The 27,887-nt window shown below is 36.1% G+C and overlaps 2 protein-coding genes and 2 long non-coding RNA genes across 10 annotated transcripts in view; 3 read left to right on the top strand and 1 right to left on the bottom strand.

Annotated features, from left to right (window-relative positions):
- The window catches only part of LOC135116911 (uncharacterized), a 48,984-nt gene extending 30,527 nt beyond the window's left edge, over window positions 1-18,457 (bottom strand). Inside the window, exon 1 of the long non-coding RNA XR_010276484.1 lies at window positions 18,239-18,457. This is a non-coding gene — a long non-coding RNA (uncharacterized LOC135116911). The remainder of the gene's footprint in view (window positions 1-18,238) is intronic.
- LOC110382438 (uncharacterized) lies at window positions 2-6,162 on the top strand. 7 transcript variants are annotated; one of them, XR_010276476.1, is made up of 4 exons: window positions 2-65; window positions 813-872; window positions 1,064-1,212; window positions 1,806-2,763. XR_010276476.1 is itself a non-coding variant. In XM_064034677.1 (4 exons), exons 1-4 carry the CDS (start codon window positions 749-751, stop codon window positions 6,119-6,121), a joined length of 558 nt encoding a protein of 185 aa, XP_063890747.1. In that variant the 5' UTR covers window positions 710-748; the 3' UTR covers window positions 6,122-6,162. The 7 variants fall into 7 exon arrangements, 2 of the variants coding, with proteins under 2 accessions (XP_063890747.1, XP_063890745.1); XR_010276479.1 differs by having other exon boundaries at window positions 42-65; window positions 1,067-1,212; window positions 1,806-2,768; XR_010276480.1 differs by lacking the exon at window positions 2-65 and adding an exon at window positions 72-700 and having other exon boundaries at window positions 1,067-1,212; window positions 1,806-2,768.
- On the top strand, window positions 8,263-18,431 carry LOC110378123 (glycerol kinase). Its single transcript, XM_021337237.3, has 8 exons — window positions 8,263-8,673; window positions 9,270-9,443; window positions 10,642-10,789; window positions 14,426-14,577; window positions 15,474-15,722; window positions 15,878-16,047; window positions 16,389-16,524; window positions 17,647-18,431. Exons 1-8 carry the CDS (start codon window positions 8,431-8,433, stop codon window positions 17,917-17,919), a joined length of 1,545 nt encoding a protein of 514 aa, XP_021192912.3. The 5' UTR covers window positions 8,263-8,430; the 3' UTR covers window positions 17,920-18,431.
- A 1,247-nt stretch (window positions 18,458-19,704) lies between the features above and the next one.
- LOC135116912 (uncharacterized) lies at window positions 19,705-22,334 on the top strand. Its single transcript, XR_010276485.1, has 2 exons — window positions 19,705-19,886; window positions 19,929-22,334. It is a non-coding gene; the product is annotated as an uncharacterized LOC135116912 (long non-coding RNA).
- The last annotated feature ends 5,553 nt before the right edge of the window (window positions 22,335-27,887 follow it).

Genomic DNA, 27,887 nt, shown 5'->3' with positions numbered 1-27,887 from the left:
CTATAGAACTGACACTGACAGCTAACTGTCAACACAAACTTAAAAAATATGAAAGGTGTAAAAAGGTACGTTTTGCTATATTACGTCTATGGTTTTGGAAACGAGCTGCTGACTGCAACTACCGACTACTGCCCGTGCTGCTGATGTCGCTGTCTAGTTGATATCGATCTTGTTATGTTATATTATGTTACTGCAAGGAACGATATCATAATAATCTAAGCCCCCAGTACACATTGCCCCAGGCGTGGCCACTACATGCCATCAACAAGAAATGGCAAAATGAGTTTACACCGCGGGCTGGAGGAGGGCTGCCAGAGATAGAATGCAGGATGCAGGAAAACTTTAGAGGACGCTTTTGCCAAAAGTCACATTGAACTTAGAGATTTATCTAAAGAAGAAAACAAATACCTCATTTATTTTATTTAGCTAGCTTCTGCCCATGGCTTTCGTCCGCGTGGTGTGTTGATAAAAAGTAGCTTGTGTTAATCCAGAGTGTCACCTATGTATATACATAAATCGGTCCAGCTATTTTTGCGTGAAAGAATAACAAACATACATCTTTTACAATTTTATCATTAGTTTATATATTACTATATATTTTATTTTCTAATCGTCCCAAACCACAAAGTACATTATGTCCCTAACTACTCTATGGTCTATTCAAACAGTCCAAAAAAAGCGTTAAATTAAAAATTGTATAGTAAGAAAGTTTTAGCCGAACCGAACTGACGAACGATGTACCTAAACAATGTCTAATTCAGGCATCGAGAATTCAGGCGATGTTATTGATTTGACGAATTCTTTTATTTTAGCTGATCATTGTGGTATAGCCAACGTTATAATTGACTTGGACTCAGATGATTCGTTCTGTGGTAAGTTTGCTATTTTTTTTTAATATATTAATAAGTACTTAAAAGATAGACAAATAGGTACGATATACCAGTATACCATACAGCTATAGATCTGATATAGATCCACAATATGTCATACAGCAGGGCAGTCAGGGAACGCAATTATCATAATTATCTATTTACCTAATCTATTTAATTCTTGTATTTTTCAGTAGACAATGACCGACGTGACGACAGAGCATCTGATACCCAGTGCTTTGCGAAAGGTGCTAAACCATCATTAAGACTAACTGCAATTGAAAACACAAATAAAAAGAAAAATGCAAAACAGAAATCGCCTACCTCCATAAAGGCAAAAGAGGTAAATTTTGAAAATCTACATGAATTCATGGACTACTTTTACTTGTCTGTATACTACTACAATAATGAGTAAACATTATTTGTTTGTTTGTTCATTTGTATTATAAAGGCTCGAAATTGGTGAGCCAATTTCACTGTTTCACAGTTGTGAAATCATTGGAACATTAATGGCTACAAGCTATATTTTAACTGCATATGGGAATAAGTTCACCCGAAATGCGGGTGACACCACAGAAAACAATAAGTACCTAATTTAGGTAGTAAAAAACCTTAACAATTTTTAGGGCGAACATCCCCACTCAGAGACAGTTAATGGTTACTTAAGCCATTCCTTAGTGAAGGATTTGTATGACATTCTGTCACTAAGGAGTGACTTAAGTAATCGTTAAATGACTCTGAGTGGGGAGGTAAGTAATGGAAATGGCCCCTAGTTGATGGTCAAGAACTTAAATTTAAAATACCTGGTAAAGTATTAATTTTCCACATTCCACCCACAGACTATTTTAATGATTAATCCCTAAATTTGGTATGTCCACTACCTTCAAACTTGCCAACTATATATCACAAGGTGATTTTATATTATTTATGTTTCAGACATCTTCATTACCTGGTAATAGCAAAAAGTTTGGAGGCTGTCCCATATGTTGGGATGAATTAGGTAAAAACCCTTTGGCATCTACTAAATGTGGACATGTGTACTGTATGAAATGTATAGAGGGATATCTTAAAGTTCAAAAGAAATGTCCCACTTGTCGAAAGAGTTTAAAGGGATCTTCTCCATACCATGCACTTTATCTATAAAAAGTTTTTTATAAAAACTGACCTCACGCACAGTCAAAATGTGCAACCTACCAATGCTTTACTTTCAAAAAATCTTCTTGCATGCGATGTGTTCACTTCAGTATTTTTTTCATATTCCACAGAACATTTGCCAAAACTTTCATGAAATGCAATCATTAGAATTAGTAAGTTATTTATAATAGTTTTAATTTGTTACAATGTTTTTTTTATATTTATTTGCAACAATATACAGTGGTGAACAACCAATTAGATACACTGTGGTCGAACTCGGGACCTCAAAACAAATAATGGTGTTTCTAATTTCTTGTCCACTACAGGATGCATATATATATATTTAATAATTTAAGGTATATATTTAATTTATTATAAGGAATTATTAATATAGATTCTTTTTATTAATATAAAGTTGCACATTTGCCGTACCCCATCAAATCATTCTTTCACTCTAAGGTTGGCTGGAAGAGAACCCAACACTGGGTTAAGCTCGCCATTGTACATTATCTCTCTGTATTCAGTGTGTCTCTCTGTATTTATGTGTGCAATAAAGAAAGAATAATAATAATAATGCATAGTTAGGAAAAGATAATTATTCATGAATGTATATAGTAAGTTATGTCCCGACATTGTTTTTGTCATTTATTTATTTAGAACATATAATTTACATTTTTAAATATTAAATATAAAAATAAAAAACATTTAAAAATTTAAAAAATAGGTTGCCACCGATATCGGGCACAGGGTCCAAGGTACCGGTGGTTAGGGTCCCAGAGACAGAAACCTCCTCTCAATACGTGCCGTATCAAGGAGTACTGCCTTCTGAATCAGTCCCTTGATCCAACCGCCCAACGAGAGCCTCCTGAGGTGTTCGTCGAGGCTCTTGGCTATTAAACCATTGGCCGTAACGACAATCGGCACAACAACAGCCGTGTCGACACTCCACATGGCGACAACCTCGTGCGCTAAGTCGAGATACTTTATTTGTTTCTCTTTCTCAGCTTTCACAAGGTTCTCGTCATGCGGAACGGCGACATCGACTATCATCGCGCGGCGCGATCTATCACCACAATATCAGGCTTATTGGCTACAATAGTCCTGTCAGTGATGATAGATCGATCCCAGTACAACGTGATATGGTCCTTTTCGAGAACTGGGTCGGGCGCATACTTGTAGTACGGTACCTCAAGGTCTACAAGGTTGTATTGCAGAGCAAGCTGCTGGTGGATGATCTTGGCCACTTGGTTATGTCTGTGCAAATATTCACCATTAGCCAAACGAGAACAACCAGATATAATATGTCTGATAGACTCACCCGGATGGTGACATGCCCGACATATGTCAACCGTCCCGTCTTTCACGATATATCTCCGGTATTAGTTATTCGTAAGGATAACTTCGTCCATAATTGCACATACAAACCCTTCGGTTTCTCCAAACAAGTCACCGAAGCGTAGCCAAGATACGGACGCTTTGAAGTCTACATCGGGGCCATGAAGAGCCCGTGAAGCCCGTAGAAGCGTCCGTGTAGCTGTTTGCTCTGCCATAACTCCTTGCGATCGTGGGTAGTTAGTACGACATGTTTGCGCCAGTTCTCATTTGCCAACGACAGCTGGGTGAGTCCTCTGTCCACTGCCACCATATCACGGTGCATACCCACGTCGCTTTTGAGAAAATATTCTCTGAGATTGCACACCTCGCGGTTGTGTCAAATAATGTCCCGACATTATTATTATACACTCTTTTGCAAAAAAAACGGGCACCTATGCGAAATCTTAGTTTTAAGGACTTTACGTGTATTTCAAAGGGTTTTAATGACTGTATTATGTTTCTAGCATCAAAAGAGTTAGCCGAGCATGCGTGAGAGTGTATTCTAAATTTGAATTTTGTACAATTGCAAAGAAATTGGTTAAACCTTGTTTTGGACTAATTGCTGGCAGAAAGTTCGTTGGTGTTTTGAAAAGTTTTTGAAGTGACTTTCAGGAAAATGATAATGCAGTTTTAATTAATGATTAATGTACTTTTTTGTTAGATCAAAACATTTTTGAAAAACTATGCGTATTTGATAAAATCTTCACCTGCTCTAAATGGGCTATACTGATGATTGATGGCAATGTTAAGAGTTTCGGTATTTTAGTGTAAAGCGTTCTATTGTTTAGATATTGTATCCATGTGTTTTAAAATATCGCTTTATCATAAATAAACACTATTTAGAAGAGTATCAGTACTTTGAGCTACGACAAAACCAATTTAAAGTAAGCAGTGCCCATCACCACTCTTCTCCTATCGGACTTTGACATTTTTAAAAGTCTTGAAATTCTACAAAATACAGAAAATGGCGTATAGACTGTGAGCACGAGGTCTTAAGGTCTCGTAATCACTGATTTTTAAACAACTTCGTCTCTTAGGAAACTCCGTAGACCTCTGAAGATCTATGAGTCCGAGCGTTCAAATAGCGTGTTTTCATCCCACGGACATTTTATTAAATAAACTTGCCTACACCGAGATTTTCTGGCATCTGCAGCATTTTCCTGCTTAAATCATAACAATAATTGGCTATCTGCTCATTTCTTAAGAAACATACGTTTGGCCAATAATTTTGAATTCTTGACTCCCTTTCAGCTAAATCGTCGTTTAGTAACCCGATACCTATGGAGTTATCGAGAGCTTCAACGAGGCAATAATTTGACTTTTTAGATAGCTTTAACCCTCCTCATCATTTTTCATGTGGTTAATTTTAACATTTATCCCAAAATTTTGTATTTTTTAAATGTCAAAGTCCGATAGGAGACGGGATGTGATCGGCACTGCTTACTTTAAATTGGTTTTATCGCAGCCAAAGGTACTGATACTCTTATAAATAGTGTTTATTTATGATAAAGCGATATTTTAAAACACGTGGGTACAATATCTAAACAATAGAACGCTTTACACTAAAATATCGAAACTCGTAACATTGCCATCAATCATCAGTATAGCCCATTTAGAGTAGGTGAAGATTTTATCAAATACGCATAGTTTTTCAAAAATGTTTTGATCTAACAAAAAAGTACATTAATCATTAATTAAAACTGCATTATCATTTTCCTGAAAATCACTTCAAAAACTTTTAAAAACACCGACGAACTTTCTGCCAGCAATTAGTCCGAAACAAGGTTTAACCAATTTCTTTGCAATTGTACAAAATTCAAATTTAGAATACACTCTCACGCATGCTCGGCTAACTCTTTTGATGCTAGAAACATAATACAGTCATTAAAACCCTTTGAAATACACGTAAAGTCCTTAAAACTAAGATTTCGCATAGGTGCCCGTTTTTTTTGCAAAAGAGTTTATAATCTACTAAGTACTTTTACATATTTCATTTTTATTATTTAATTTTTCCAGTGTAATCAGTTTTCATACTTTCTTTTTCTTTTGTTAACTTGTGGATAATGGGTTGCATGATTGTTAACTTAGGGGAACTATATTTTTTGTCACCAAAATTTATATTTGTCATCAAGTTGTATCACCTAATAAATAGATCTATCGCCACGAAATATTTTCGTTCTCAGATAAACAAAGAGTGTTCCCAGGTATGAATTACCAAATTATTGTTAATATAATGTGTAAAATATGAGATGGATTACCAATAAAATTGAAGTGCATTACATGAATATAAACTTCGTTCTTATAATAATAGTTTTATTACTTAAATAATAGCTTGGTGCTCAGAATGGTAGATCTGTCACCAAATAAATCGATTAATCGATCCCTGACTGCGACTCCTTTTTATTTGTTATTTTGTCACCAATACAGTAGTTACATTTTATTTCATTCAGTTATTAAAATCATGTATTCGTTACCAATTTAATACATCAGTTTATAATTTTAATGAAAATATGTTCAAAGGGAAGAGCAAGGGAAGGGAGACAAATTGGCGCGTTTCGGGCCTCAAAGAATGGGTTGTAGGTTGGTTGTACGATGCGCGGCGCGGGCAGCGAGATGCAAGATTACGTTCATTGTTGTGGGTGCATTTTATTAGCCCCCCACCGGAAGCAAAAAATTTACTTATTGGCCAGAAAAGAAAAAGGGGGCGCCCTTCAAAATCCAAACCAGCGCTGATTATTCAGTGATTGATATTTTTAACAATAAATATTGATTATTTTGACTTTAATTAAGTGTTTCATTTACTATTCAGCTAGAAATTTAATTTAAATATATTTATACTACCTGTGGAAATTAAGACCCTTGGGAGAGGCACATGGCCAGTTAAGTAGTAGACTCTTTTGGTTCAAAGGATGATGACGACTACCCTACATTTTTAGACCTTCATGAAATTTTCTAGTGAAATAATATATGATTTATTGGTGATCTCTTTAAATTAGTTTGCTTAAATACTATTAGGACAAACCTATTATAATACATACAAAACCATTTATTTGGTACTTGACCCCATATCTCCATGATTTTCGGTAATTTATTGTGGAATTGATTTTATATTGTTTGGTGATACATTTTGGTGACAAATCTACTATTTTGAGGGCAAACCCTATTATTTAAGAAACACAAAATGAATTAAATTGGTGACAGCTTAAATCATACCCTTAACTTAGTTTTAATACTTTATTCGATAAGTTTTATTATGTAACTGTTTTTTGTCCGTTAATAAATAAATAAATATTTAAGATTTTGATTAGTTTTTTTATTAATTTGTACACTTTTTTGACTTTATAACAGTACCTTACTAGTCTTGGGGTGAGTTGCACCATTTAACTATAACGAAATGACTTTCGACTTTCGGTTGTCAAATCGCCGAATTGACCACACACTTAGTAGGTAACTGACTAGCTAATTTCATGGCTTATTATTATAGTAAAATGCTATACTAGGTAGTTACTTTAGCTAGGACTGTGGCCTCTGGCGGCGTAGCATCGGATGGCACCCGGGGCGGCTACCTATTGAGCACCCCAAAATTTCTTTAATGGATTATTTTTAAACGCATAATACATATACCTGCCATCAGTACCGTGTGCATTTGTTTTGTAGTTTTTGGGACACAAAAATACCCAATTAAATTTAAAGAAACTTGCGTATACCTAGCGTAAAAGCCGCGAGCGCAGCGAACGCGAAATTTTTTTAGTTTAGGGACACAAAAGTACCCAAAGCGGTTAAAAGAAAGCATTGTAAATCCTTGAAAAGCCGCGAGCGTAGCGAGCGCGAAATTTTTTGAGTTAAGGGATACAAAAGTACCCTAAGGCAGTTAAAAGGGAACACTGCAAAATTTTGTAGAGCCACGAGCGTAGCGAGCGCGAAATTTTTCGAGTTTTGGGCTCGAAAAGTACCCAAAGCAGTTAAAAGAAAATACTGTAAAGTGGAATGGCCGCGAGCGCAGCGAGCGCGAAATATTTTGAGTTATGGGACACAAAAGTACCTAGGTAGGTACTCGAAGCAGTTAAAAGAAAGTAGTGTAAAGTGGAAAAGCCGCGAGCGTAGAGCGTAATTTTTTGAGTTTTGGGTCACAAAAGTACCTAAGCGCAGAACAAATTAGGGGTGACAGTCGGACTGTGTCACCCCTCTCAATCCCTTGGCGATTTCTCGGGCCGGGCCTGCACTGCGACTGGTAGTGAACCGTTTGCAGATTACGGAAGCCCTCCTTGAATGGTCCCTTTTGCCCGTGCCATCGTCGTGCAGATATGTGCCGACCGAGATGGCACCCCCCTAGACGTGGTACCCGGGGCGGACTGCCCCCTCCGCCCCTTACGCCGCTACTGTGTGGCCTTTCCAATTGTGTATCAGTACCATTTAAGAGTTTCCCCTTTCTTTACTTGCCTACAAAATGCACAATTTAGTTTAATGTATCTATAAAAAAAAGGTGTGTAAATAATTTTCGCTTTTTATTAGGTACATACTAGCCGTTTTCCCGCGGTTTCACCTGCGTCCCGTGGGAGCTAATGCCCGCACCGGAATAAAAAATAGCCTATGTTACTCGCAGATAATATAGCTTTTCAATGGTGAAAGGTCGGTCCAGTAGTTTTTGAGTTTATCCATTACAACCAAACAAACAAAGAAAGTTTTCCTCTTTATTATAATATTAGTACAGTCTTAGACATTTAAATCGTCTTTTTCCAAGTCAAATCGGCAACCATAGCTATATGTATTATGTATACGTAGCTAGTTATAGATTTAGTTAAAACCACCGCGGATAGATGGCACTGCTTCCGTCTATCTCTAATTTCCATTGACATCTATATAATTTTAATACATTGTAGTAGTCTTTGCAGAGTGTGCTCTCTCTCTCTTGTTACGTAGTGCACTGTACAGATGTTTTTGTAATGTAAATAGTCGTACCATTGATAATAATTCAATACGAAGATTTAGTATTTTTAATGAGATAAGAACTGCACTTTAAACTCATTCACAGTGGAGCGTGTGAACATTAATCATGTCTGGATACGGGAAATTCGGAGCGTTAATTGGTGCCATTGACGAGGGCACTTCAAGTGCGCGTTTTATAATTTTCAAAGCGAATTCATCGGAAGTTGTAGCATATCATCAAAAAGAACTTGAACAACATTTTCCCCAAGAAGGATGGGTAGAGCAGGATCCTTACGCTATTTTGGAAGTAGTTACGACTTGCATAGAAAAGGCTGTGGAGAAGCTAGAGGCATTGGGAGGCTCGGCTAAGGTAATTTGTTAAATGCCTAATAGCTGTAAGTATATTTTTTTCATTTCATAACCCTAGACGCCCTGCTTCCCATATTTGCAATGGTTAAGGCTTTGGGAGGGCTTGCAATGACTGCTATAGTAACTTTTGCTAGGCATCCAGTCAGTACATTATAGTGTATTTGAAATTAAGGAATAGTATTTTTTTTTGGGTAAGTACTAAAAAGTGTAGGCCAATTTTGTGCTGGCGAAACTAATAGAAGTTAATAGTAGGTAATTATTTTATGAGGACTGCAGATATTTAATGTCACTGTTTATCTTGGACACCAATTACTGTTTTGGAAAGCATGTTACAACTACATCCTGGCTGTCATTTAACATCCTTGGCAGTTGTTACGGGTAGTCAGAGGCCAGTAAGTCTGACACCAGTTTTACCAAAGGGTAACTGGGTTGAGGAGTTCATATAGGCAGTTGCTCCTTGTATAGACTGCCACTCAGCTGCATCCGGTTAGATTGGAAGCCAGCATAATACCCAACATAGTTGAGAAAAGGCTGGGCAGATGACGATGATCTGTTTCAATTTTAATATTACAAACAAGGCCTAATTTCAAATTGCAGGATATTGTAGCAGTTGGAGTAACAAATCAGCGAGAGACAACAATTGTGTGGGACCGAAACACGGGCAAACCATTGCATAATGCAATTGTGTGGTTAGATATGCGCACTTCTTCCACTATTGACAAGTTATTAGACACAGTGCCTAACAAAACAAGGAATAAAAACTATTTAAAGGTAAATAGTGCTATTATTTCATGCTTAGATTGTTGTCAACATAATTTTGGTGCATTTACAATCTTAGAACATCAAGAAAATATTGTGTCGCTCCCAGCAGTTGCCTTAAGATGTATGTAAAGGACCGTTGTATTTTCATGTTTTTCATTGACTTCTGGTAGGTTCATATGGAGTTCCAATAGTTGCTAGTTTCCAATACTTCTTTGCCTTAAACTGAAAACTTACTGATTACCTGAACTTACTTAAACTGATTAGGCATATGATTTTTCAGTTCAATTATTCCTAATCAGTCACTGATATAATTATACATATAATTCTTTGAGAATATGATTATGGCTTAGTTATAAAATTTATCAGTTGTTTTCACACTGCTATAAAGTCATAAGGAAATAGCTTGTGTCATAGCTTAGTCACTAAGCCATGCTTAAATAACTATTTTACAAAAAAATATGTACTAAAGATTTTCTTCTGTATTGACCATTTTTATTTAGAATGCATAGAAGGGAGTCACAATAGATTATTTTATTAAAACAATTGGATAATACCTTGTACTAAATGACAGAAATGAAATAATTTGATCTGCAATCCTATTATCAATTAATCACCTGCAGTTGCACAGTGTTTGTCTTCTATAAATACCAAAAATATATTCCTGTTTATGTTTATACAGATATACAGTATCTGGATCTCTCTGGAGCCCACACACATTCCAGTTAAACAATGCAGACTTCAGTTTATTCAGTTTGAAAATCATTAGTCCTTATTTTATAGATGTTACAAAGTAGTTTGAAATACACAACCATCTGTGTAACACTATCTGTCTATTGCTTAGTGTATTTTTAGTTTCATACTTTATTAAAGGGGAACATGCATCAACAAGTAAAGAAATATGATAATGATAAGCTGACAAATTGTAAAGGTCATTTTACAACATTTATTATGTCAATGAACCAAGGTGTATCATTAACATGATTAATATTGGGAAATGATCTTCACAATGTGTCAATTTACCATTAATTTTCTTTTATACTGGTCATCAACCAGAAAATTTTACCTTATACCTTTATGCAAGTAAAATTGTTGAATAGGTAATTAAGATATTACCTGTATTTCACAGTACAAGTGCCACTACTGTAATTAAATAGCAAGGTATTAGGTTATTTCTTATTGTAATAACTTCTGTTTTCCTGTTTTACAGCCACTATGTGGACTTCCTTTATCTCCATACTTCAGTGCTGTAAAATTAAGATGGCTCAGTGATAATGTTGACGCTGTTAAAAATGCCATGAAGAAAGGAACATGCTGTTTTGGAACTGTTGATACTTGGATCATATGGAACCTAACTGGTGAGAACTATTTGCTGCTTTCTGTCAGATTCACTGAACACTGTGTAACTTCAACAACATCCATTTAGAAGCTTAAGTGTGAGGGAGTCAAGGACATTCACACAAACTTGCACATTCATGATACATATTAGTTTCCATGTATCCAGGTGGATGGCTACCTGGATCTCGTTTTTCTTTATTAATATTAAAAGTCAAATGCCAGAGCAATTTCTTTGTTCCATTGTGTATACATATTGTAACCATATTTGCGAATATATGAGTGTTCATAGTAATAGACAAGGGCGGATCCACCGTTGTGGGCACGATGGGCATGCCCACAACCTTAATAGACTTGTGACGTCACACTTTTACGGTTTTTTGAAAACGATAGGCTGATGATAACACAAGGGATAAAATAAGACTTTTTTTGTTGCATTTAGATAATTTTATGACTGTTGTTTACTAATTCGAGGTCACCATATTTTTTTCTAACAGCTTTAGTTTTTGAGGTAGGTACTTTTGTATCAAAAAACTCAAAAAAATTCGGTCTTTTCACTTAGCAGTGGCTTTTTTTACTTGTTTGGGTGATTTCGTGCCCCAAGACTCCAAAATTTTGTGCTCGCTACGCTCACAGCTTCTTAATTTCACAGTACTTTTTTATAATTTCTTTAGGTAATTTGTGGCACAAAACTCAAAAATATCGCGCTCGCTTCGCTCGCGCGACTTTATACGGTTTTGTTCTACTTCTTCGCTTTTGGTTTTATAACTTGGTAACTACAACGAAATCTAAACATTTTCCGGGTTGCTACGCTCGCGAAAAAAAATTACCACAGTCTTTCCATACATAGGGGTGCTTTAGCAATGATTGCACCCGGTACATAAGCTAAAGCCGGAACTGATAGTGAGCATAATATGCGTTTAGATAAGATATAATAGATTCCTAAAAAAAAATAAGTCATACATAAGGTAAAAGTTGAGAAGTGTACCAAATACGTCAAACCCATTGGCTTACTGGCTACTAGAAAAAATGAAAAAAATATAAAGTATTGATTGAAATATTGAATTATCGGATCGGAACTGACTATTTATTTTTTTAAATCGGGTCCGACTTCCTCCTTAGTTTATTTTCATTCCTAATGCTCAGAAAAAAGGAAACAGTTTAATTCAAAAGTTCATAAACGACTTGCATGATTGTTAATGAGCATGTTCATGCTCCGACTCGTACTTAGCCGATTTTCTAGTAGCTGTGACCACAACCTTTTTTGAGGGCTGGATCCGCGCTTGGTAATAGATGGATCTTTCTCACGCCTAGACCGTCATGATTTACTTGGCTCCATATAGATATTATGTTCATAAATGTGATTGGGTATTTTTATTTCTATGACCATTATACATAATATTGCCGGTCACAAGATTATCCGTGCCAGATGGTGCGACTATAAATCTCTCATATTCCTAGCTTTAGTGATGTTACAAGGTGACTTCATTGCCTCGAATTATTGTCTAAAGCCCTTTGTAGTCGTTCTGATTTCCCCTTCTTGGTTTCAAACTTCCACAAATGTAAGCTTAGATATGTTTCGATTGATACGCGTCAGTTACCACAAATATTCGCCTTAGCAGAGCGTATTTCTTTAACGTCATAATGCATATATTCCATTCCAAACGACAAAAAAGACTGCAAACCAAAATACCCACTTAGAATCAAATGCATAACTAATAGGGTCATTTCGCCTGTTGGCGACCATTTAGTGCAGTTGGCAAGTTTGACGGCGATAATAAAAATGCTCCAGCACTCATTTCCATGTCAAATTTGTGTAATGTATTCCTTATATACTCTATTTTAAGATTAACTTTCAGTTGTATTAGAAATATCTTACGTTTTCTATTTAAATCGATAAACCTCAAAATTAGGCGTTTTACCCAGTTTGCGTCCACAAAATCCAATTCGCGTCCACCCATGGTCCAGTTCGCGTCCAGTAGCTTAGAAAAGGAATATAGGGGTGATTTTTTTAAGAATTAATAAAGAAAGATTGTATTAGATCAATTTCTTTATTTAACAATAAACTTAATTATTAAAAGTCAACATTATCATCATTTAAAATTCACTTTAAAAAATAAAAATAATTCTTCTCAACATTGGTTTAAGTAACTTAAAATAAGATTAAACAGTATTTTTTTTATTAAGATATATACGTGGATATACGGATATACGTTTTATTAAGATATAAGATATATAAATTATAATTATAATTTAATTATAACCACGTATATATATATATATATATCTTAATAAAAAAATAGAAAAATTATAATTTAATTAGAACCACGTATATATCTTCATAAAAAAAATGTACTGTTTAATCTTAATATATTAAGTAATTTCATTTAAGATAAGTTCTTCGGATACAGGAAAAAAGAAGGAAAAGACAACATACACAGAAGAAGACTTAAAGAAAGCATTAAATGATATTCGAGAGAAGAATAAATCGATAAAAAAAATATTCAAAGAATATGCCTTGTCTGATAATTTATTGACTCAACAATTCTTTTAGTTGTATGTTTAGACAAAATTGTTATATTGTTTTGTTAATTTAATATGGCCAAAAACTTACTATAATCAACGCGGGTCTTTCCCTGTGATTTTAGGGTAAAATTAACAGAACTGATTACTGTTTATTTTTCAAGTTGCAAAATTAATTGCCTAATTTTAAGTTACTTAAACCAATGTTGAGAAAAATTATTTTTATTTTTTTAAAGTGAATTTTAAATGATGATAATGTTGATTTTAATTTAAAATAACAAAAAAAAATTACTGTTTAATCTTAATATATTAAACAGTACCCATGTTTTAATTATTTTTTATAAGCAAGTATTTAACGAAAACAGTGGACGCAATTTGGTTTATTAGTATAGAGGATAGTTTTAGTTCGCGTCCATTGTGGACGCAAAGTGGAAGTTTTGTAAAATTCGATGTAGTAATTCGCGTCCACCTTATTTTATTCGTTAAATATAAAAAACATTACCAAATTCATAAAAAACATTATACCTTTATTCATCATTAAACTGTAGAAATAGCTATCTATCCTAAAATTCACATAAAACAATATAAAACTTACCATCAAACACGCCGCTGCACACTAATTTTTATCTAAAATTCAACGTGTTTGCGCTTTCTTGTTGAAGAGCCTAGACTAATTATTTTTTCTAAAAGGATTGGTTGGACGCACAGAACTTTTGTCTATCTGTGCGTGCCTCTTATACATTAACGTATTAGCGGTAATGATCTTTCGTTTGATTGGTGTGTTAATTATCTTGTTTTCGAAGTTTTTTTAAAGGAGATCGGCAAAATGGACGCGAACTGGGCGATGGTCGCGAACAGGCGAAATGACCCTACTTAGTTCTTGTCAAATATTTGTGAGAATCAATCCATTCAGCTTGACCAAAATTCTAATTTATGGGCAAAGAGCCAACTGGATATAGATAATGTTCTTAGTAACATTCGTTTCTGAATGTCATGATCACTTATTATCAAGAGCACAATAATAGGACAAACCACACATTCTGTTATTTTTTTTTTAATTCCTGCCATCTAAACTTCTAAATACATATTATGTAAGCGCCAATACCTTTAACTTTTATTAAATTATACTATTTCAGGTGGTCCTAATGGTGGAAAGCATGTCACCGACGTGACCAATGCCTCTAGAACTATGATGATGAATATTGAGAATTTGAATTGGGATCCTTTGTTATTGAAGTTCTTTGAAGTTCCTAAGAGTGTTTTACCTGAAATAAGGTCCAGTTCAGAGGTATACACAATGCTATTACCACACATTTATAGTTTAGTACTAATCAGTTTAGTATGTACTAATCAATTCAGTACTAATCCTTATTTATTTCATTCAATAATATAAACGCGAAAGTGAGTTTATGTGTTTGTCACGCTTTCACGCTAAAGTGGCTGAAAGAATTAAGGCGAAAGTGTCGTTGAAAGTGATGCAAAATTATGGTTAGCAGAGGGAGCAATGTCAACGAGTTTCTTACTCTACTGTCACAAAAAAAACATACCGGCAGTCAAGAGTAACATGGGTTTTATTATTATATCCGGGTAGTCGAGGTTAGGTAGACAACAGGCTCAAGGCGATTTGCTCTGCAGTCGACGTAGTTCCAATACTAAATAGTAATTAAGAACTAATTAGGGTTCCGTACCCAAAGGGTAAAACGGGACCCTATTGTTTTCGCTCCTCTTTCCGTCTTTCCGTCTGTCACCAGGCCGTATCTCATGAACCGTGATAGTTAGAAAGTTGAAATTTTCACAGATGATGTATTTCTGTTGCCGCTATAACAACAAATACTGAAAACTAGAATAAAATAAATATTTTGGGGAGCTCCCATACAACAAACGTGATTTTTTTGTCCGATTTATAAATAATGGTACGGAACTCTTCGTGCGCGAGTCCGACTCGCACTTGGCTGGTTTTTTTTATTTTCTTGATTTGTCCTTTTCAATCTTTTCATTATCAACCAGTGTTACCGGAGACGACCCCCTTCTCATCAGGTTGCCAGGCAATGCCACGTAACTAGGTTAATGTAAAGGAAATCTCCATGTTAAACTCTGGTACTCATCTGCTTGTGGTTAGACTTGAAGCTGATCCCAACATAATAGGCAGATATTCAGAATAATGGATATTGTTGGATGTTTCAGGTATATGGTTACATAGCTGACGGACCAATAAAAGGTACCCCCATAGCGGGCTGTCTTGGAGACCAGCAGGCGGCCTTAGTTGGGCAAATGTGCTTACAGAAAGGCCAAGCAAAAGCAACTTATGGAACTGGTTGCTTTGTACTTTATAATACTGGCGACATTCGCGTTAACTCTGCCAGGGGTCTTTTGACCACTGTCGCCTATCAACTAGGAAGTAATAGCCAACCATTTTACGCCTTGGAAGGATCGGTAAATGACATTTTATTTAAATAATTGCTCAAGCTCAATTGAAAAAAAAGTCTTATAATAATTTTATTGGGTAGTACGTATGTCCCATCAAGGTCTTTGTAAAACACGTAGTTGAATATAGACTTGTTACGCAGAATTTAAATTGTATGTTACAGGTAGCTGTCGCTGGCGCAGCATTAGGGTGGCTAAGAGATAACATTGGTCTTCTGGAAAGCGCCAAGGATTCACAAGGGCTAGCGGAGAAAGCAACCGATAATGGCAGTGTTGTATTTGTGCCAGCTTTTAGTGGCTTGTATGCCCCGTACTGGCGTCAAGATGCGAGAGGGTATGTTTTTAACATTTAACCTTTTAAGCGCTTGGCTACATATCAATTTCCGTGACCCTAGCGCGCGACTAAAAATCGACTTACTACTTTCTTATTATTTTTTTTTAATGCTTAAAGCTATAAAACATAATTTGAATTAATTGTTGTAAATAATCGATCTTTTATAATAATAATTTTAGCTGTACCACGCAGTTAATTACAAAAATATAACGAAAAAACGTGCATGTTCTTAGTCGTAGAAATACGACACGCGAGCTAGGGACACGGAAACATGTGTTAAAGGAGTTCAAAAATATTCTGGATGATATATTTTATTTTTATAAGAGTTAATCGTTTTTCAGTGTAATATGTGGCATTTCTGAAGATACGAACTCAAACCACATCGTTAAAGCAGCCCTGGAAGCCGTTTGTTTTCAAGTGCGTGATATTTTGGACGCTATGAACGAGGATTGCGGGATACCTCTTCAACTATTGAAGGTAATGATTTTTCAATAGTTCCGAATTATTCACGGCATTTGTTTTTTATGTTTTCTTATGTGTTGTTTTAGCTACCGGCATTGACTATTCTTTGCGCTCGTCTTTTACCGGGTATTTATTAACACATTTATGGGCTGTTAAAAATCAGTTTTAGTATTCAGCTAAGTCACTTTTTGCCGAATTTAACAGAAATATTTTATTTCTTTGACAGATTGTGTCGTTTAGTTTGAAATTCTTCATTATATTATATACTGGTAAATTCGTACCCTATAAGATAAGGATACCCAGATAAGGATATTAGTTAACGGGTCGCGAGTGACCACGGGAAACAGCTATATTCCATTTACTATAGCGACTCCATTAATTCCATTAGAGGATGGATACGCGACACCTCGCAGCGTACTGCGTAACACGACGCCGACACTGCGTGTGCATTAGTTTTAAGTAGTTTGTATAAAATATGTATTAGTATATGATTTAATGTTATAATATTTGTGTATAGTGTTTTCTATGGGCCTTATATATATTATTTCTATAAACAAGCGGTGGTTAAGGCTGAATTGTTCTCTGTATGAGAAGAGGCCCGTACCAAGCCGTAGTATTGATGATGATACTCCTTTTACTTTAGCATTACACAGAAGGGCAAAAAAGTACATTTTGCAATATAAAAAAATAATTGAAGAAAAGGTGCTGATGAATTGAGAACCTCCTCCTTTTTGGGAATTCGGTTAAAAATAACCGGAAACATTGCTACAGACAAGAATGTGTGTAGAGTTAAATACTTATAATGAATTTGAGTAACACCTATCATACTTAGAAATTTAACCATCTACGTCCTGAAATACAGGGCTTTGATTTAATGTAGTTTTAAAGAAGCAAGGGGGACAGTACCAGGAACGTTTTCACGTCACTATAATTCTACCAAATGCTAAATTTTACCTATTCCCATCATAAGTTGTGGCAGCACGCATTGCACTACATTGTTATTACAAGAAGACACATTTCATTGATTAAATGTCTGACCTTAATTGAAAACAAAAAAGGTCTCATTCTTCTGCTTCTACGAGCCCCTTTTTTCTTCTAATGTACAAATAAACTTACTTGTGATTTGATTTGTTTCAGGTCGATGGTGGTATGACTTCCAATGCCTTAGTCATGCAAATGCAAGCTGATTTAATTGGTATTAACGTCATACGGGCTGGATTCACTGAAAGTACAGCGTTAGGAGCAGCACTCGTTGCTTATTGGGGTGTCGAACCTTCCAAACAGGGTTCAGCTATACCGATGACAAGTGGTACCACATATTCATCTCTCATTACCGATGACGAGCGTGATATGAGATACAAGCAGTGGAAAATGGCTGTAGACAGGTCTTTAGGATGGGAGCAAAACTAAAAACAATAGAAGAAGCCTTATACGAAACCGGACAAGTTCCAATTGAAAGCAATAACACAAAACAGACAGATCACATATTTTATATAGTAATTTACTGTACGACAGAGATACAGCTTTAAATATTTAAGGCCTTTTTATAACCATATCTCTACGAATAATACCTATATACTGTTAAAGTGCTATACGTTATAAAAATCGCTTAAACGCTTGCGTTAGTAGGAAGTAATCTATGTTACTCAGCTTACGGCTACGGTTTTATTTCATTGGGATTGTTTTCTAAGATCATTCAAACTTTTCTGCTTCTCGTTAGTAATACAACCTATATTCAAGTACATAAAAGATATTAAACTTGCCATTGTTACAATATGAATGTTACATGTACAGTTAATTTATATTGTTGTAAACAAAAAGTTGATTTGCGGCCTACAGACAGGAACTCATACAAGAACTAAAGCTATTTAAAATATTCGTCCGGTCACTCCTGGTCAACGTGGGTTAGCAGAAACATTAGGTACCATCAAAAGCAAGCTCACGGTGTTTTTCCATACATAAAGTAGGTACAACTAGGTATCTAACTATGGTCATTCTCCACGAACTCAAAATTACTCGAATATTTAATGTGCGAAAAATATTAATAAAATACTTCATTCTTATATTGCTTGAAAGTGCATACCACAAGATTCACGCCTATATAAAAATATTTGTTACTTTTGTCTTCCTATACGTTTTAAAATTCAACATTCAACTCAAATTGAAGACAAACTCCAAACGAATTTATTCAAAGTAGGTATAGTGATGAAAAAATATACGGTCAAATGATACAATTGAGTCGCTTGAGGATGACTCACGTCACGACATATAACTTTGTCAGCTGATGCCATCCCACGCACAAGTTATTATCCCTGTGGACCAGGAGGAGTGACACGTGAGAGCAGGTTCTATCGCTCCTACCTGTTGTACGTTTAACGTATTTGCGGTATACACCGCGACTTTTTAGTCGTCTTACAAAGGTGGTCCACTGAATGTATCCGACATAAAATACCACTAGACATGATTATTAATTTTATAGCATTAATTAAGATAATAAGTGCAAAGAAAAATAAATAATACATTAGAAATAAGAAACATCCTGTTAATAATGTTTACGTATCAAACGGTAGAAAGTAGTACCTTCCCAGCGCTCGAGTCGAGTGATCGTTCCATTTCAATTTTTTACGAGACAAAATATCGTAAGCCAATCTAGCACAGTCCACGTGGACTGTCATCCAATGAGATTCATTCCACGAGCGGCACGACGGCACCGCCAAAGACGACGACGGCACTTTTCAAAGAGTCCACGTGGACTTTGATAAATGCCGCCTTTTACTTAAAAATTGGTTTTAAAGGTCATTCTGTGGCTCAGTTGCCGTCCGAACACCGCAAGTGGAAGTGTGCGCGCACTACCGGTAATCAAGTGTTGTTCGCGATCGCTACGAGTGAATAGGGTATACGTCTTGCATGATGAGTGATAGGAACCGTCGCTACTCGAATATCGAGTACCTACAAATGGTACGCGTGCACGCAATAGCTGGTGACAATTTAAGGGAAGCAAGAAGATTGTACGCTGCGCCTAACAATCTAATAATGTTACGGAACCGAGGAGTGATCAACCCGCACGAAATAAAAATAATAATATTGGAGCGCGCGCGGCGCGTGTGACTGTTGTGCGCCCTGAGCCGCGTGGGGCTACCGGTAACCCAGCGAGCGGTAGGCATTTATCGCGCGCGAGTACAGAGAGTGACTGAGGCCTGATAATAGGTACGTCATTGTCAACTTACATCACTTTGTTTTGGTTTTATTACGAAAAATGTTTCTGACGGTCCTAAGCCCGTAAAAGTATGAAGGAAGAATTGGAATTAAGTGTTACAAGTTAAGTAAGAGTGCAAGTTTACAAACTGCTACATAATGAGAACATTAAGATTGCAATAGTAAGTCTTTATCAAAGTTCATTCACCCTAGCGCAAAATAAGAAACTTATTTTGCGCTAGGGTGAATGAACTTTGATAAAGACGCCGCGCCGCGCCGCGCCGCGCCGCTCCATTGATACAAGACTCGGGCCGCGCTCACTACAGGGTGTTTTTATAATCTATGTCATGCGTCATAATAATGAATTTATTTTTATTTTTGAATTATTCAAATGTCATAAATATATATATTTTCTTAATGAACGTGTTCTAGTCATTGGATACATGAAGTGGGCTGCCGTTGTAAGACGACTAAAATGTCACGGTGTATTTACATTCCATGCTATTTAATAGCTTGATTCGGCGTACCTTTTAATTATAATCGTACAAAATATCTGTGATCAAATAACGTAGGTACCTATTTAACTTACAATATCAGCGCTCGAAGTGAACAGTTTGTGTTGTTATTGACTTAGTACTAGCGATAAACTATAAAATGTTACGCTGACAATTTGTTGTTAAAGAAAATAAGTTTCAAGTTATAAGCTGATACATTATGGCGTAAATCCTAAGGTAGTGATTCTCGGGCGCGGGTGGGTGTGGTCGACTTGACTATAAAGGATGGAATTCACCAACCGATTTCTTCCTTTATTTATTTCTTGCACACCAATTCTCATTTTTTTCATCTGCCACTTGCCTATATGAGCATGTATGAGTTTTCGGTTAAAAATAAGTGATCGTCGTCCATTTTATCAAACGCTGACGCGCAAACGCCTGGCGGTTTATATGTAAACTCGAAATCGAATCAGCTGTGGCGCATTTAGCAATCGCAGAGCCTATAACAAAGTTAACGCGAGGCCTTAATTCACCGACAATTTCGACGTCTATTTTTCTTAAAACAATTGTTTTAATTTAAATCAAAGCAATCACAATACACTTTGGTCATGAACTGCTTTGATTTTATTGTGTCGCTGGTATAGGTTCCTTTCCAGTACCTACCTAGTTAGATACATTACAAATTCTTGCGTAAAGGGTTTCAAAGCCACCATAATAAAGTGCTAGTTCCTACAGGGTCAATTTCCCTTAATGTTAGGTATATAACTAATGTAACACGCAGTGCGTATCCTATACCTACGTAATATATGTACTTGTACTAAGGCGGACCCTAGACCTACAATAACATTGTGCACATAGACATCAATTTGGCACAATAGGCTAATGTTGCGCAGTACAAATGTTCGTCTGGGGAGCGCTTACTATTTAAGATTAGAACAATACTATTGAACTACTGTCAATTAATAAATTATATAATAATTGTAGTATACAGATTAACTATTGTTGGTTAATCCAGAAGTTTTATATTTTATACGAAGAAACAGTTGCATGCACAACGAGAAATACTGAAATGCTTAAGGCAACTAATATTAATTAGGTATAATATGTCTATGCGTAACCGACTAACGCCTATTTTCACCGATAGCATAAACGGCAGTTTTCTTAAAACAACTTGTTAAATTGAACGTATAAATTCATACTAAACAACTGTATAGGTACTAAGAAAACAGTTGTTTTAAGAAAACTGACGTTTATGTTGTCGATTGTCGATGGGCTGAGACCTAAGCACGCATTGCGAGTGCCTAGCCCGTACAATGTTAGGTATAACTGAATATCTTCTCCGGTGGACATATTTATACGGGTACGGGTTCGGTTGTCGAAGTGGGAAAAGTATACCTGTGGCTTGATTCTGCTAATTAAATAGTGTGACAGTTGGATAACAATTGAATCTCAATAGCAGTTTTAGTTTTAACCTTAGCGAGTATTCTGCTACTAATGTAAGACCAGTCGTATTCCAATGACATTTCAAGGTTTGCCATTGGTCTATGGGGTAGTTTGCTCTACAATCGTACCTAAATCATTTGCAGATAATATGATCCATTATTGAATCACAGAAAAGGATGAAAACAAAAAAATGCGGAATGCCACATATGCTTCAATTGTAATTGAATCTTAGTTGGATATCAATGGTATGTCGCTCAAGTAAAATCACAGAAAAGGATGAAAACAAAAAAATGCGGAATGCCACATATGCTTCAATTGTAATTGAATCTTAGTTGGATAGCAATGGTATGTCGCTCAAGTAAAATTAGCAGAATTAAGCCCCTGGAGGGAGAAGTGGACAAGGAGTCATAAAAATCATGTGCTTTCTAATATTATACTACGAAGAAACATCGTATTTATTGTAACATTGAATTAATCATATTTGTTATTCAAAATTGATATACCAGATTAGGCATTAGAAATAGATACCTATAATGTAGATAAGAGCGTAGGTATTAGATCATTGTTGGGATTTAGTGTTTGAATATCGTATGGACATTTAGATTTGGTGTTTTCATAGACGCTATTGTCATTGTTTTCATTTTAGTTGGTTGTAACTATATTAATATAATAAACTACTAAGTAAAAAAACTATTGTTTGCTTTCATTGTTCTGCCTCATTCATTGGTATAGTTGTATAGCATGAGGTCTCGGGTTCGAATCACGGGTCGATCCGAAATCGCTTTGTGGATTTATGGAACTTTCACAATTCAGCCAGCCAGCAACCTCAAAGTCAGTGATGGGTCGGGCCTGCGCCTGGTCTCTCTCCTGTTCTGTCGGATTGCCGTCCCATCGCTGTATGAGAGTGAAGTAAGGGATAGGGAGTACCTGTGTCTGCACTAACGCTTATGCCCTAAGATGTTCTGCGAAGCTGGCTGATCTTGTATGAGTAGCCTCTATTGTCGACATCGCACTTAGGCGCCATTATTATTAGGTATCCTTTACTGCAAACTAATACATTCTAACATATAATGCGGATAATGTGATGAAATGCTAGCTGTTAACCCGCGGGGTTACATCCGCGTCTCGACGGAATTACATCCCGCACCCGGATAAGCAGAAACCTTCGTAGGTACTTTCTTAGGCTCTAGCTGCACATCTTGTTTGTGTGGGTCAAAATGGCGGGTGTATCGTAAATAAGGGATGAAATGGATTTCTACGGTTTCTTTACATTTGTTAGAGGGATGTACCTCGAAAAACGTAATTTGAAAATGTAATGCAGTTAGAAATAAATACTCCTACTGTTCTCTAATAGCAAAATTACTAATGTGTATTTTGCTCTCACTGAAGTGTAGCTGCTGGATTACTTATTTCTAATAGAGACCAGCGATTATTGATAACAGTGCTTTTCAACAGTGAAATAATTCAATTTATAAAGCCTACTAATCCTACTAATATTAGATATATATATGAAAGTTTGTGCGAATGTATGTTTGTTATTCTTTCACGCACAAACGGCTCGACCGATTTGGTTACAATTGGGTATGTAATAGGTGATATCCTGGATTAACATAATAGACTTTTTATCACTCACTCCACGCGGGCGAAGCCGCGGGATGATGCTAGTACCTAACTAGTAAAACTAACAATATCTCTCACGCAGATATGGATTCCGCGTTAATCACCATGATTGTTCAATGGTGATTTCAGACTGAGGTACCTATATTTAATCCAGATTTCCTTGAGATGTTTCCCTTCGTCTTTAATCAGTCATTGGAAACCAATACAACTTTTCTAAGTTTGTACGTAGATAGGTAGGTACCTATACTAAGTTAAAAAACCGGCCAAGTGCGAGTAGGTACGCACACAAAAATCCGCAAAAACGAGACTAACTAATAATAAAAATGTATAGGTACGTTCCTAGACGACTTTTTAAGAAAAGATCTTGAAATACGATTATCTTGAAACGGGTTAACTTTTGCCCAGTGTACCTATGCCATGGTCAAATTTGTCCATAGGTATTGACCTATACTATCACCTCTTGAAAGGATGCGCACGACTTACAAGTAACCCTGTATATTTATGGATATCGAGCAAAAAAATCACGTTTGTTGTATATATGTAGACCCCCGAAATATTTATTTTATTCTAGTTTTCAGTATTATAGCGGCAACAGTAATACATAATCTGTGAAAATTTCATCTCTTACTATCACGGTTCATGAGATGGACGGACGGACGGACAGAGGAGCGAAAACAATAGGGTCCCGTTTTACCCTTAACCCCTTGGGTAGGGAACCCTAAAAAGGAGACCACCTGAATACATCGGCAATCTGATGTACTCAATCTCGATATACCCCGAAAAAGGCGCAGAGGCAGGCCAAAAGTGCGGTGGTCGAGTGTCTTATAGAAAGACACGAAAATCTGCGAACTTGAACAAGATGTCCTGGATAGAGCAAACGCAAAGCACGTCGTTGGACTATTTCTTTTTCTCATCTTAAATATAAAATTGTTGTTAAACTGTAAATAATGCCCCAAAGTCATATTTAGTAATTCGTTGGTCAGATAAGTACCAAAACCAATTGCATTAGTGGATATTTCGTATTTGGCAATTCATCGTTTACAGAACTGATAATCCGAAGCTATTTATTGTTACGGCAGCTTTATTTATATTACATTGATTGTCGTTTAATTGCGGCAATTCTTAGTATTTATCGTTTAATTCAGCATTTCAGTGCTATTAAGAGTTCAAAATTGCTGTGTGAAATTGCTATTGACCTTAATAGCATTCCCTAGATGGATGGGACTGGTTCGAGTTTATTCCTGCCTATGGCTATTTAATTCTTAATGTTATATCATGGCACAGAGAGAGGCAGAGAGGACAGCCTTAAAGAAGATTTTGGTGTGGTAGGTATAATGTTTTAATAATACCGAGAAACTTCAGTGTAATTTGATTTTCTTACGTAGCTAGGCACTTCATATTTATATTTTTTGTTCTTTCCATCATTCATGTCATCTGAACATATTTGAAAGTCGTAACGGATAGTCAGAAGCCAGTGAGCCTTACAACCAGTATTACTTAGTGGTAGGTAGATATTGTGTTGCCCCGGTACCTGGGTTGAGAAGATCAAATAGGTAGTCGCTCTTTGTAAAACACTGGTACTCGGTTGCATCAGGTTAGATAGGAACCCAAACTTATTTGTGAAAAGGCCAGGCTATGATGATGTAGTAGATGTAGATATGAAGGTTAGATTAGTCTTCCCCTTGACGCGTTTGACACTAAGTAGGATCCTACTAAAACTTTTCATTTAAAATGTTGCCAAGGCATTATTATTATAGCTCGCACTGTGAAAAAGTAATCAGTTTCCCACGTATATGCCTAGCCATAGATCTATAAGCCCTAAGATGAAAGATCTGATGTAGATAATGTGAAAGCCGCACGCAAAAAGTTAACAAACTTGTCAGTGTATCTAACAATCTTGTGCAGGAGACTTCATATGTTGGTTGACAAGACCAGCATTACGTCAGATTTTATAAACCACCAGTCCTTGCTAAAGAAAACCAGATTCCTGCCTTGGACGATTCGCGAGGTTATTGAAATTAAAAAATGCAAGCCGAAAACTGCCAGACCTGAGTATAGAGTAAGCTGGATTTGCGTTAATCGGGTTGTCAATAATCAACAAAATGTAGAGTAGCTGTTTGTAACAATAATATCGGGACGACCAACACCTTAGTCTGTCCGTGACCATGGATGATGTAAAAGATCCGAAACGTCGTGCGTCGGGATTAAATAATATTAATATAACCGCGATAAAAGCCGTAAAAGTAGTTTTATTTAAAGGAGACTTTATATTTGGTGAGTAAAAGAATGCAGTGCGTAACTTACTTCTATAATATTAGCATCATAATGTAATGTAATATTTATGGCAAATATAAACATGAGGAATTTGTTTTATTGAATACGATAATTTTAGGAACTACAAGACCAATAAGAAAAATTCTTTCAGTGTTAGGATTTCTGAAGCAAGGTCTAGGCTATAATTATATAAAGATATATTATACGAGTCCTGCATAATACAGGAAACATTTCCTCCAAATTTCAAGTGAAGCTGATCCGTCAATCAGTCAGGACAAGGTATCTATTACATTCATAAATACACTCCTAGGTCCTATGAACAGATAGGAATAAAATCTCACAAAATATTTTTACCAAGATACCTATTACTTACTACCTATTTTAAAACTACAGTAGTTTTTAAATTATACCTACTTACCAATCTGAGAGCAATTGGCTTTTTAAAAAATTGTTTTCATAAATGTCAACCGTTTATGTTTTGTCACGAATGATTTATAACTATTATGCATTGAATATTAATCACCGTAAGCCTATACAAGCTATCGGAACATTAATGTCCATGAATCCTCTATCAAACGTTAATGCTGACATGTAACTAAACTCCCCACTATCCGTCACAACGTGGTTCATAATTGGGCGTCTGTTGTGGGATGACCACTCGGCGTGGCCCTTTCATAACTATTAACAAGTAGCAAGTTAGCCCCTCATCGCCATAGACACATGTATGGTTGGCGTGAAGTTAAGTGCAGAGCCGTGTAGTGGCGCTCGTACGACAGCCTGACGGATGGCGAAGTGGGGCCACGCCGCATCTTGCGCGGCCCATGTGAACCCTCCACAACGACATACGAAACTTACCTAGGCACCTACTTGCTGATATAGCTGCTAATTGTCATTGTTTTGTTTTAAATAACATATAGAGGTGCACTTCGAAGAGGGCTTGAAGTTAGTAGGCAAGGAGTTTTATAACATCATTAGCTTTTGTCCGCGGCTTTGCTCGCGTTACATTTAGGGAAAAACAATTTCCCTTTGCTTCTACTTTAGTAGGATTGGAGATTTTTTTCTGTGCACCGATATTAAGCTTTTTAACTTTTTAGCTTTCAAACTTCTACCCCCTATTTATAGAAGTGGGGAGTTAGCAAGGGATAAAAAGTAGTTTATATCAAGCAACATACCATTAAAAACCATTAAAAATCACATCGATTCGTTGATCCGTTTTGCCTTGAAAGACACAAGCAGTCACATACCCTTTCACATTTATAATAATTATTATGGATTCCAAATTCTATTTGAGATTAACCAATTTGAAAAAAATATCCTTTCAGAAGTTACCTAATTTTCACCTTTACTGAAATAAGCTCATAAGCAATTGTCATATCCGTAGGACTACAATAGATTTTCGCAGATCGCAGTGCACATCCGTAATGTCCTGCTCGATTCACGCTCCCCCGCATCCAAAGTGGTAGAGCGTGCCGCTGAAGCCTACAATGCACAATCTAAGCTTTAGTCAGGAAACCTTACTTTGTATCTATGGACTGGTTGCATCCAATCTCACAAAGTATACACATATTCAACGTGTTGGAATCATGTCAGGTATGAATGAAAATAGAATGACTATTTTAAATCATAAATTGTTATGATAGGACTCATTGTTTTTTTTTGAAGATAATTATTAATTTCAGTTCGCACGAGTTCGCCTTTATTTTTCAAATGCCCGTTTGATTTTCGGTTTAAAGATATTTTATTTATCGGAATTTACATACAGTTTACTAAAAATGAGACTCAAAGTGCTTACTTCTAACTTAATTCATTACGCCTCCAGGGGCCCGATTCTCCTAATTTTACTTAAGCGACCTTCGATTGACGTTCGACTCGATTCGACTGATATCCAATCCCGACTCGATTACGATTGAAGCGTATGTGGCATTCCGCTATTTTTTCTTTGAAATAAACGTTTTTATCCTTTTCTGTCATTCAATAATGAATCATTTTGTCTGCAAATGATTTACGATTGCAAAATGATTGTACAGCAAACTACCGTATAGACCAAAATCATCAAAATAGCAGACCAATCGCACACCAATCAAATGTCAATCGAATACGATTGGTCTTTTATTATTAGCAGAATGTCCGATATGGTTAAAACTGCTATTACGATCATATTGCGATTCGATTTCTATTCGATTTTGACATTATTAACTTAGGAGAATCGGGGCCCTGTTATATAATGCAAGTTACTGATAGATGAAGTGATGTATGGTTTTAGTAGGTAAGTATGCATAATTTATGTCCGTGCGCAACAGTCGGGACGGATGACTAGTTTAAATTATGACTAGATTAACTTACAGTTAGCGC

The sequence above is a fragment of the Helicoverpa armigera genome, chromosome 1 (assembly GCF_030705265.1).
Source record: "Helicoverpa armigera isolate CAAS_96S chromosome 1, ASM3070526v1, whole genome shotgun sequence".
In the NCBI taxonomy this organism is placed as follows: domain Eukaryota; kingdom Metazoa; phylum Arthropoda; class Insecta; order Lepidoptera; family Noctuidae; genus Helicoverpa; species Helicoverpa armigera.
Note: the sequence above shows the minus strand (reverse complement) of the source record. Positions and strands in the feature narration are given on the sequence as shown.